The 13,593-nt window shown below is 33.5% G+C and overlaps 1 protein-coding gene across 1 annotated transcript; it reads right to left on the bottom strand.

Moving 5' to 3' along the window:
* Positions 1 to 4,939: 4,939 nt before the first annotated feature.
* Positions 4,940 to 5,483, bottom strand: LOC113397361 (achaete-scute complex protein T3-like). The gene has a single exon (XM_026635669.2). It carries the CDS (start codon positions 5,474 to 5,476, stop codon positions 4,940 to 4,942), a length of 537 nt encoding a protein of 178 aa, XP_026491454.2. The 5' UTR covers positions 5,477 to 5,483.
* Positions 5,484 to 13,593: the final 8,110 nt, after the last annotated feature.

A 13,593-nucleotide genomic window follows, 5' to 3' on the forward strand; every position in this document is an offset into this window, starting at 1 on the left:
AATAATTTCTAATTTAAAATCTGCTCAAGAACCTCAACGCATTATACTCTTTAGAAATATGACTCAAAACCTCAAGTATCTAAAAAGTAGACGAGGAAGTCGAAAAAAAATGTTGCTAATAGCAATAAGTGTTAGTTATTTGACGTCGTTCGTGCGGAAACGATTCTCAAATTGCACATCACAAGGTATATTCCGATTACCCAACTTGAGAATCTTTCGAGGGTGTGGTTTTTGCTTTTTACGAAATAGTATTTTTTTTTTAATTTTATGTTAATATTTTATATTGTTTTTAAATATCGAATTTCACAAACCATTCATAGTGATGGTCGGTGTAATATAAAACTATGAATTTGCGGTCAAGTAGCCACGCTTACGGTCGTACTTGTAATTATAACTTGTTATTGGATTTTGCATCGGCTTCCAGTTTTCGACAGATGTGTAACACCTCCTCTCGTATATTTCCACTTTCTTTGTAATGCACAATGCATATATGCGTGCATACTTCTTTTAATAATCGTTCATCTTATCATGTTTCTTGTAATGATATAACATAACATAACATAATCAGCCTGTAAATTTCCCACTGCTGGGCTAAGGCCTCCTCTCCCGTTGAGGAGAAGGTATGGAGCATATTCCACCACGCTGCTCCAATGCGGGTTGGTGGAATACACATGTGGCAGAATTTCGTTGAAATTAGACACATGCAGGTTTCCTCACGATGTTTTCCTTCACCGCCGAGCACGAGATGAATTATAAACACAAATTAAGCACATGAAAATTCAGTGGTGCCTGCCTGGGTTTGAACCCGAAATCATCGGTTAAGATGCACGCGTTCTAACCACTGGGCCATCTCGGCTCGATTTATTAAAGAACATTTAATATTATAATAAATAATTAAAAATACATTAAATTAATAATTTATACATTTATAATTTTTTAAATACAATACGATCATGCAACAAGAAAATGTTAATCTTTAAAATCGTGGTAACTTTTTGTAGTTTGACCTCACGTACTATCACACGGGTCCCGCTGGCGGAGGAAGCCGGTATCCGACAATTATTTATACTCGGCTCGGTGCGGCTCTACTTCGACTGTTTTACACTAGCCCACGGCTGTGGGTAACGATTTCGCACAATGTATTACGATTAATAAAACCGAACAATTGAAAGTAACAAATACGATAATAAAATCCTATGATATATCAATTTTAAAGTGTACGTACTTGTATTCAAATATTTGATCATTTTAATGCAGTACGGCGCACAAAAGTAAGACATTCTATGAGATCTATGTTGTTTTAATAGTTTATACCAAATTAAAATAAAATGGGGATTATATTATTTATTTATTTTTTAAAATAAAAAAGTACCTAATTTGACCAAGATACTAATCGATATGATAAACCTTGTCTGTATAATTTAATCATTCTATATAATAATTTATAGTTCAACAAACCAGAAAAACACTTTTACAAATATTGAATCGCTAAGACGACATAATATGCAACAAACGTTACTAACCGAAGATAATGCTATAAATCTCTCTGGAGACGAGACGGAGGCCATAAAACATTTGCATAAACGGCGGTGCTTGTCTCGGATTGTCGTTTAATTATATTTATGCGGAACTACCGCGGACATATCAATTTGAAATTGGAACATCGTTCTTTGTATAAATAATAAAGGCAATTCTTTAATTTGTCTATAACAGCTTATTAAAATAAGACCATAGATAATTAATCATGCGTAATATTAGTTTCACTAATCCTTATATTTAAATTTCGATATATTAGGAGCCAAGAGAAATATTAATTAAAATTTCATACAAGAAAGAACTCTTTGAAAAGTCGAGGACGAGTCGAGTGAAATCGTTAAACAATAGCGAACAAAGAACTGCAGATACCGTCTTAACTAAGTAGACGATCTTCTAACAATTGCCTTTTATTAATTCTTTACTTGAGATAGTCTTAAAATGTTTCATATCAATACTACAGTAATAATGGTTTTATTTATATATGTTTATAAAAAGACACTTCAATAACAAGCAACTTTACAACTGATGGCTAGATCGAACTATAAAAAAAAAATGTTTACTTAAAAATGACAAAAGCGAATTATCAAATACAACAAACAGTGGTTTAAGCGTAGAATTAATCCGTCTGTAGTCAAAGTTTATCGTCTACATTTCGCAAAACTCACGAACACAACAAAGCTCACGTGCGCCGTGTAATAAGATTACTAACATAAAGCGAAGCGAATTTGATTCAGTTTAACAATTTCCGGAAATCACCCCAAACGATCCGAGCTGCCTTCATAAGTTTTTGTTCGATAACCGACAAACGGGAAGTCGAAGTCGAAGTCGAAGTCGAATGGCAAATAAATCTAAACTCCATTTCACTCGCAGAAACTAATCTTTAGAACTTTATTGAGAATCACGATTTATTGGTTCGATCTGCTCTCGAACGTTAAGTTATATTAAATTTAAAAACTCGTATTCGATTTCGTTTTTAATTACGATCATTAGTTTGGTTTTCTATCACAATATTAACCATTATCGTAAACTTCAATCTGCGATACCGAACAATCTACATTTATACACACGGTTTTTAAAAATGACAAACATCGCTCAGTACTGCTCTGTTATTGTTATATACATACATACCTACTGATACTTTAGTTAATATATTGAATTGTCTGTGAGTAGCTGAAGTATGCCGATGGGTATTTTATTATATAGTTTCTTAAACTAGAAATAGATTTATTTATTGAGTTAGTGTTTTTTATTTAAGTGCTGTATTTATTCAATGTTTTTACTGATTTGTGATTAAGATTTCGTAAATTTTAGATTATATTTTCCCTCTCTCTCCATTTCTATCTCGTTATAATCTTATGTTATTCGTTGGTATCATTTTATCTGTTTGTTAGTTTAGCCAAGATGCTCTATTTGCTTCTAGCAGATAGAATATGTAATTCTTAAACGAAGACCGCAAATTTTGAAATTTAAGCAAAGCAGCTTTCCATGTGTTTTATTACAAGTGAAAAATATCCTTAGGAAATCTGTTTAATATATGTATTCTAAACTTTTACCATAATTACAGGATATCTTTGTACATAACTTTAATATAGTTTTAAAATAAATGAAACACAAGATGATGAATCGCGCGGCGCTGCAAGGGAGAGCAATATGTCGCGAGCTCGAGAAGAAAGGATGGTTGTAGATATAATTCGACGCGAACTTCTTTGTCGCTTTATCTGGTTCGTTTTATTCGCACATGTAAATGCATTTAGCTCCCACCTCCTTATCTCGTCGAACACCATTAATCTTGTATAACAATGTCCCGCGGTGTAACCTCGACGACTTAATCAACGATTCTTTGGTGTAATTTCAGCACAATTTCGGCGTCTGCGCTGATAACGCTCGGTATCGGTGCGAAACTATAAAGACAAAAAGATTGTTATCTCGTTTTAATCGAGCCGCTACTGTGGTTCATTTAAAATATCAACGGGTTACTATTTCTTTATTTGGAAACTTATCTTTTTCACGCGAAAGAGATAAACGCATTGTTGTATTTTTTCGATATTCTCAGAAATCAGCTGTTTCGATTAATTCTTTATGTTACCGAAACGAATACGCATTTCTCGTTAAGTTTTTAATCACCTTTTAATCGAATACAAGTTCTAAACATTTTGAATAGATTTTTGTATTGAATGAAATATAATTCGTTTCATAATATTAAACGAATGTTACATTTGTAACAAATGTGCTTGGAAGCAATTACGCAATCAGAATAAATGATTTATTGTGAGTAGAAAATTTTCATTAAAAAACTTCCGGCGAATTAATATTATATCAATAAACCCTGAGCTTACATTTCATCTGTTTTAATTGCCAAATGTTGCCTCAAATCAAACGCGAGGTACACGAAACTAATTAGAACATGTCCGCAACAAACATAACTTGTTACAGTTGCGGTTAGATGTAAACATAAGTTTTAACCGCAGTTTATCTTTAAATTTTATCTCTTCAACGTAAATACTTTCACTTTTATATCCATAACTCGTTTCTTCCCCCGACTCCACTCCCGTCTATTTTACCCGGATATAATGCATTTATTCGTAAATTATACTATATATAAAAAAAAAATTATTTAACTTAAAATATATATATACATACTAGTAAAATATATATATATACTAGTAAACCATAAAATAATAGCTTATAAAATCAAGTCTGCCCGTTGTAATGTTACTGTTAAATGTTATTCACAAATAATGAGAGAAATATTTGTGAATATTCACCATACTGCAAACGCATTTATTTCAAAAACGTTAAATTCTTACCTTGTTTTTCTTCAAAACGAAGGTAGAGTTCATATTGACGATTCAAAAACCATTTATTGTAAAGTTTACTCGAATAAAATACATTTGTTTTGTATTGAGAGAACCAATTAAGCAACTTACGCGCTTTTATAATATTCTTATAAATAATCAAAGTACTTTCTTTACTTGCTTTTATTCAATAAAATAAATTAAAATGTTTTAACTTTTTATTATATATTTTGTAAAAGAATGACAAATGTCATTTCAAACTTTGAAATTCATAATTAAGAGTTAATTAAAAGTAGAAATATATGTTTTTATATGTAATTAAAATAAACTAAAGCCTAACTCTACAACAACTACAATTTTATTTGAATCGCAATGCGTCCAATATTTATTAAGATGCCATTTATCTGTAGATTACTGGATTAAAAAAAAAATCTTATTAATTAAAAAAATATTTTTATTTGTCACTTATATAGTTAAAATATTACAATTGTCTACAATATATTATTATTTTCACAGCCTTATTTACATTCTATTTACAAAAACGGAGAGCTCTCTTATGACTCGACGCTCAATGACTAGAAGTACACAGTTATACTACAAGATTTCCCCTACTTCTGCTGCCACCACGTAATTGCATCTAGTAACTCATTATCGTCCACAGTAGGTACCTCGGTACAGCGGGCGCCTTGATAGTAATCGTCAGTCGTAGAACAACTCGTAGATACACCAGATGAACACTCTGAGTTAGTAGGGGACGGCACTGAGTCGGAGTATGGCGAGTTCCTTCCGCCAAAGATTCCTTCGTCGACTTCACTATGTGGAGAAGTATCCATCACAACTTGACTTTTCAGACTGATACCCAAAGTCGCGTCGCTATCTTCTATCATATTTTCCAGGTACCTTATGTATTCGACGACCATCCGTAATGTGTCTACTTTACTCAGCTTCTTACCGGAGCCCCGGCGAGCTCCGCCGGACAGCGCGTTAACGATCGCTGCAGGCAATCTTTTTCTTAAAGCGTTGAATCCGTCATTTACTTGCTTCACGCGATTCCTCTCGCGAGCGTTCCTCCTCGCGATGGAGGCTGCCTGTGCTCCGGAGTAATTATTTTTATAGGTGTATTTCTTTGTCAATGTACAATCCATGTCTGAACTCTCCTCGGGGTTTGGAGCAATTGGTACAAATTTTGGTAAGTCGTCGTTGTACTGCGACAAGTAGGATACGCTGTAGTTATTACTTTGAAGCATGGCGTAATTATGTTCACAACAATGGTAAGAGCTTTAACGTTCTCGACTACGAGGTAATGAATGAGGACGAAGAGCTCCTGCGCCTCTTTATATGGCCCACCTGGACAAAAAAAATGAATAGGGAACACTCCCACCCCTATCCTTTTTTTGGGTCGGTACCTGGATTATAATATTTTCGAAAAGTGAGCGAGTATCCCGAACTTCGTACACGTGCCGATACGAGCCCGCTGTCCGATACATAAACACGTACGCATTATTTTATCCGTTTGATAACTCACGCGCGTTTTAATTAATTCATTATTACCACAGCAAGTCATTTATCTAGTGTGAACTGTGGTCTCTACTGAGCTAATATAAAATGGAACAAACAGGTAACCGCTGTCGAAAGAATTCGAATGACGACTTGTCAAATTAATTACATTTCTAATCTTTTCAGTCAATTATTATTATTTCGTTATTTTTAGTTGATTAATTTATCTTCAAAGATTTCATACGTCTTTTAATTAACATTTTAACGATATAAAAAATATTTTCAACTTCGTCGTGATTAAAATGAGTTTTGTAAATATCACTTTGACCTTAGTCGTATATCTGAATTTTTGTATTGCAATATAATAATTTAGAAATAAATGTTGATATATATGTTTGATATTAATATACTTTAACTTATTTTGACCGGTCGCCATTAAAGTTAGGACATCTGTTTATTAATTGAAATTATTTTTATATCAGCACAACTTCTATACAGTTCACTATGAATTGTTATATTTACACAATCATAACGTCTGACGGGCTTTCCTAGTTAATACAAGATATAGATGTTAAAAAAACGCGCGGAGCTAATACTTGTTGACTTCCAGGCCGCATATATATCATGCAAATATATTTAACATATATAACTTTGTATTTTAAATGTTAGAAAAGAGTAACTACTGAGTTTCTTGCTGATTCTTCTCGGTAGAATCTATATTCCGAACCGGTGGTAGCTTCACTTAATATAGGTTTGTAAAATGACCATTCAAAGTGCTTGTAAATATCTACTCGAATAAAGTATATTTCGATTTTGATTTTTGCTTTTAGGAATAAAACGGATTGTTAAGTAGAATAAGTGTATTTCTTTCTATTAATATAATGTAAGATTTTCATCGTAAGATTAGACAATTTGAAGCTTGAAATGAATTAAAAAAGTAATTTGCCTCTCATTCAAACCTCTTTAAGTCAAGTGCAACGGCTACAATGGTATACGTACAAGAATGGTAAATTTATTACGGTCGCTCAATTCGAAAACGAAACAACATACGCTTTATGGTATTTGTGCGAACGACAAAAACCAAGACCAATGGTAATACCTATTTTATCTTAATATATGTTACGAAACAATTTCGACTCTGAGCGAATACAATTAAGGTGTAAATTTATATTTATCATGAATCACATTAGTTTCTGCGAGCGCCTTGGGCGGCATGCCTTCAGTGAATTTTCTAAAATGGTTACGTTAATTTAGAACTTAGGGCGTCAGTATTTTATATTCTCTTCAATGGGCAAGAGACTGCTATTGTCGCTTTCATTGTGCTGTGAAGAGGAATGTGGGCCAGCCATTGAGACAAGGGAGAATGAATTGTTTAGAAGCCTTCAATCATCCCCATTGACGGAGGCGCTAAACTTGAGTTTAATAGACTTCGTGTCGCCTCAACAAGTAATTCATATTTAATTTTGTTCCATTGATTCTCTTTGGTCTACCTGCTCTCTCTGTGAATATTGAAAAACTTTGTTTTTTATTCATGTATGTGGCTCATTGAATATTTATTTTAATTTATTTTATAAATTGAATATTGTAGTCAAGTTATGTTCCAACCACTAATGTTGATAAATAATTATCATTTATATAAAACAGAAATAATATCACAAAGCTACAATTGCATAGAATTTATTTTTGTTTCTTAAATGCCAATACACATGTAAGAAAAATATAGGCATATTAAAATAATACGTGTTAGTAGAAATATATACTTTGAATATCCTTTGACTGCTACCTTGATGTAGTGGCTAATTTAAGACTGGACGAGGCCACGAGGAACCCGGTTTGTATCCCAAAATAATCGAACGAGATAATATAGAAGTGACGTCTCCCTAGAGTCTTGTAACTTAACGCATCGAGCTCGTATGATCGCTGGTCGCTACGCCCATCCATCATTTACCTAGTCTCCTTCCTGCAAGTGATTTCGCAAAATATAATAAAATTGTGGGAGTGATACAGTCAAGTACAGAACGCGAACAAAAGCACGACGGGCGTGCGCACAATGCCTTCGTCAAATAACATTTAGCCAGCCCACACCTTAGAAAATCGCAAAATAGAGACATCTCTGCACAAAGACGTATAAAGGAGCAAACGGGACCATCGCCGATAATTACAACCTTTGTAACTTATATACTTAAATGCGATCGTATGACATTCATAACAATGACCTCAAAAAAGACCTTTTCAAGCTGGATTGGCAACGCCATGATCGAGCACCATAAATAGATTTAGTAAAAATCGAATCTCTTTTAGAAAATACTAGCAGCCATAAAATGCGCCTCGTCGGTTCCTCCTTCAATCGTATTTCAGAATTCCCGCGTCTATAAACACGCTAAAGACATCTGCGGTGCTATTCTTACCAATCAATATTGTCTCTTTTAAAGGGAAAAAAATTCTCGAAGTCTATCTTGGGCGTACTTACAATTGCCTCGTTAATAAATGCAAGAGAAACGTGGACACATTCCGCTTTAGCATTGAAATTTAGTGCAGTTGACCGAATACATATCGGTTATCGTTTCGAATCTACATATAAGTGGGCAGCGCTCTCGTAATAAACTCATTCGGCGGATTATAGACAAGTACGATCCCCTGACAGTTCCATTACGCGGGCAACGCGTAGCTAATATTTATACACACACAGTCCTTGCAAATATGCGGCTCGGTGGTCTCCGCGTATTGGATACGGCTTTGATCGATAAAGTTGTCGTTTAATTACTGAGCTGGAACTCAAACAGCTTTCAAAGATACCGCGCTGTATTCTCGCGAGTGTCCTCAGCAAAGGATTATTGATCTAGGAACTAACAACGTTATTAACGTATGATAATCTGTATTGATCGTAAATCTTGTTTATATTCATTGGAAAAAACCTGCGGATCTGATAAAGCTATAACGAAGTATTTAATTGTGAGTTTTATAAGTAACTTATTTTCTTTATAAAGTTTATGCAACATTATGACTAATATATTTCAGTAAAACTATTAAAAATATAATTAGAAAATGAAAAGTGAAAGGGACGAAGGGCGATGGTCTCGTATAAACGTTAATTGCTTTGTTATCTCGTATTTTATTTCATATAATTAGGTTCACTCGGTTGAATATCAAATTATTTCTTACGAACGGATTTTTTTTTATTCTCGCGTTTATTCAACTTACTGTATATAAAAAGTGATCGATATAAGATCAGTAACGGACAGACAGATGAAATATCTAATATTATTTAGGGCTGTTTGCATAGTTTGGCACAAGCCACATGAGTAGATCGAAGATGAACACCTTGCCGGCATGTGTGCAATCCTTTCGCATCTGCGGGTGTTGCACTGATTTTTATTTATGAATAATATGACGAATTATGGCCGGCCTTTTATTTGCGCTGCCACCTTTCCGGATGTACTTCGGCGGCGGATGTTTCTATCCAACAATGTTGCGAAGTTTTGCTGAGTAATATTCGAAAATTGAAATCGAAATATTTAATATCAAAGTCGGTGAAAATAAAATTGATAAAGATATAAATACATAGTTAAATAACATAAACCTTATATAATTACATATCTATCTTACCTCTAATAGAGGTACAAAAATACATTAAATAAACAAATTCAAAGTCGACTTTTTCAGCTTACAGTTCTCGCCTACTTTGCAAAAAACTGGTCACTATTAAATTACGAGTACCATTGAATTACCTATCAATCGTCTACGCTTCTATTTAATAATGTATTTAATAGAATTATCCGCATGACAGTGCCCTAAGAATCGCATTGTTGCGCAACATCGGCCCCCTATTGACATTTAAGCTTTTTAGTGGAATCATCCCATTGTGGTCGGCTCCTTGAATTAATGCTTTTTCAACAATGTCGTATAAACGCACGCGACATGATTTTGATGCATGGCTTCTAATGTTTGTAATGAAAACAGATTCTGAATAGGGACCGAAGTGATTGTTGCTTTCTTTAGACATTAAATATCTTAAGAACATCGGGGATAATATTGTAATTAATAACGTAAAAAATATATTTATTTACATAAGAATTATTAATAATAATTGATAAGTAAAACACCTCGCCTTATTGCCTCCAATGGTAACAGGAGGGCTGGTTGTTTTTTGCCTAGAGAATCGGAATTACGATTCAAGGGAGAAATGCTACTGGCATTCTTGCCACCATTCCACGCGGTCAAGATTTATACAGTAACTATTTTTAATTAATATTTGCATATGTTTAAGGACTTAACGTAAAAAAAATAGTTACATACATACAAAATCTCAAACTCTTGCGCAGGATATATTATAGTGCACAAAAGTGTGCGCAAAAGACTACTGGCAAGAGTCAGTCAAAGACAACTTCACATGCTTTCCATATGGGAGTACAAGTACTATCAACTTCCAGGCTGAGCCTACTGAGAAATTCGACGGAAAACCCCATTCACTTTTAACCGCCCCGACGCGTGGTTCGAACCTCCGACTTATAAGTTACTTGCTGGACAGACAGTCAGCGCCAACATACGAACGTCACAAGTAACTATAATATTGTAAACATAATATATTGATATTATAAGACGATAAATACAGACGCTATCAACAATAAACTTATATTACGTACATTAGAAATCGTTTGCATAAAAGTAGTTAAAACTCAAAAATGTATTTATTATGCACAGCCTCACAAATTAAATAACACATATTGATTAGCTAATATTATTAAAATGCTGTAACTTAAACAGTATGACACGGTCGACGCTTATCAAGTCACCACGATCCGCGGCGCGCCCTGCAGCGAAACTCAAACCGATATGCTATTAGAGAAGCCTATAAATTTAAAAGTAAGAACAGGAAATAGACACGACTTCGATAACATGACTTCTGTGAGCGTAACATTATATATGCCGTGAGAACTATTCTGTTTTATGGCACTGAATGAAGACGCACACTCACCATGATCCATAGCGCAGGGTTCGTTAAATAGGTATTCGATTTACGAGCGTCGGTACTGAGTAATAAAAAGGGAAAAGAGCAATGTAACAATCTGTAAGAGTCTCACTGTTGGGCAAACTAATCCTTCCTTCTTGAAAGCTAAAAACGTTTGGAGATTTATCCACCACGTTTAGTAGAATTTCGTCACCATTAAGAATTTTATTTAAATATAAATACTAATCAAACACACGAGTGAAGTGAACTGAGTGCTTGTCTTGATTACAATCCACGAACGCTTAAGATTTACACCTTTTATTGGCTGGACTTTCTCGGTGTCTAAGGAGTAAGTGCTTAATAACTTAGCGACTATCCCTTTCGAGTTATTTTGTTCATACAAAACATGAACATAAGTGAAACATAATTTCACAAGAAATATCGTTTTAATATTTAATTCTGTACTGACTGCACTCACCGTTTTATTACATTATAGGCTGTATAAGCTGTTACGTGCTGAGCTTACACCAGCTAACAGTATCCACGGCTCAATCAATAATTTAATGAAATAAGATACGTCGTTTAAGTAACTAATTGGTGGAGGATTCTTATTTGAGAAGCAGCGATCACATTACATCGTTTCCGACTATTATAGCCCCCAAAATGGTTCATTACTTCATTTTTATTGAATTAAATTAATATAAAATGCTTCTATTAGCGTAAACTACAACAATTTATATGCTTTACGCTTATTACTGTTATATGATAAGTAATATTAAACTATTAAAATGTTAATCACATTTTATATTTACATAATCCTCATTTTTACGTCGGACACTCGTGTTTACTCAGTAAAAACGTCACAACTAAGTGTACTTGAAAAAACGGATGTATTACAAATATTTAGAAGAGCTCTCAGCCCGTTGAAATCTTTTCGAAACTTCGTTTGATGAAACAATAATATGTCAACTCTAGTGACAATATAAAGTTGTGTTAACTATTGAATTCAAAAATTCGTAGCAGATATTTTTTTGTTATTATGTATAGAACATTATAAATGATTCCTGATGGGACTAGATGGTGGGGTTTTGTGCGGGGCTGTCTGAGTGAATACAACTCACCAATTGACCTTCTGTTTCTTCTTTAATTCTACCATCAAACTTTATACTTCAAGCTACTGAGACTACTATCAAATCCAAATAAGAGAGCCTGATATAATACATAATTATATAAATATATTACTACAAGTATATAGAATATCTTAAATTCTGCAATCAGCGGCGCACTGGTGCAAGGTTTGGATTATGCTTCGTGCTATGGGCGGAAGTCACTACCACTTTCCAGGAGCCTTCTATACCATGAGATACCAATAGTGAACCATTTACTGATCTACTTTTCGAAAAATTAAATAGTTTACAAATATACATTGATAGCTAAAAAAAAAATTACACATTGGTAAGTTTTAAGTTGCATTTAAATGAACACAGTTGATGACGTATGATGCCACACGCAAACTGACAAACAAACACACACAGATGCACAGATAACCTTGGAGTAAATGACTTGAAAGCGTTCGAGCTTTAACTAAACTATACGAGATATAAACCGTTTAGTGTCTCGGGCTTTTAAAGCAAAGATAATAATTTTATGACTTTATTACAATCTACACCCGATTCAGTTTCTAACAAGTTTAGTTTTACAAAACAGCTCCTTGCCCGGTGGCCTTAGAATGTATAAATAACATTAATACGAATTAGATACACTAATGATAATTAAAGAAATCTTTATAAGAGTCAACAATAAAAAAGGTAAATTAAATGGAGCCAGTGATTTACCGTGACAATTTATTGCCTACCAGAAGACTCTAAGTCCTATTATAAGACTCTTTAGGGCAACTACACACTAACATGTAGACTCAGCTCTAGGTGAGTATAATTATTTTTTTGAAGAAACTTCTCCTTTAGAATTGTTATGATTTGAGACTCTGAGTGATGACTGAGTGATGACATGAGAAATTAAGCTAAATAAAATATAATTATTGAGTTTAACTTCCATCGTGTGTAAATGTAAAGTCAAGTGGCAGTCAAGCCAGTAACCTCTCACTCAACCTTAAATTCACAAAACAATATAACAATGTTTAGCAGTACCATAAATAATGAAGTAAGTTTTTTTTTAAATATATTATAAAAAGATTTTTAAATCAACTGCAACCCATTAGGACAGCTCGAGAATTCACGTTGATAATTTAAAGTGAACAATTGTATCATGTTATAATTTAAAATAAATTTTATTTCCGCTCATGTCGTCGGACTATAGGCATGGACGCGCAGGCGGCTCTTTCTCTTGTGATGGTCAAATAACTGATACAAGTAAAATACTGACGCGTTTAAGATATCGCTGACTCTTACGTATTTAATCCGCGTGGAGTTAATACTTTTTTTAATAGTTTACGTGAGCACTGATTAATAAAATGTACCTTTATACTCGCAAGTACCCTTTTAATTCAATAATTTGGTTTCTAACAGAAAACTAGAGATACGGATGAAGTATTAATACGAACATTAGTTTACTGTTAATTTTAACACTTATATGTAGACGAGAATTTATATCACTTTAGAAATAAAATGTATGTATGCATAGCTTTAGTGTGATATTCGTTTTCTGTAACAAATGCATTCAATGTATTAAATGTATCATTGCATAATTATGTCTTTCTAACAAATAAAAACCAACTCAATGAGAAGGATGTAAGATCGCATGACCGAAACGAAAATTACATACATAAATGTATATATTTAATAACAATGCAACTTTACA

This window comes from Vanessa tameamea, chromosome 3, assembly GCF_037043105.1.
Source record: "Vanessa tameamea isolate UH-Manoa-2023 chromosome 3, ilVanTame1 primary haplotype, whole genome shotgun sequence".
Lineage (NCBI taxonomy): Eukaryota > Metazoa > Arthropoda > Insecta > Lepidoptera > Nymphalidae > Vanessa > Vanessa tameamea.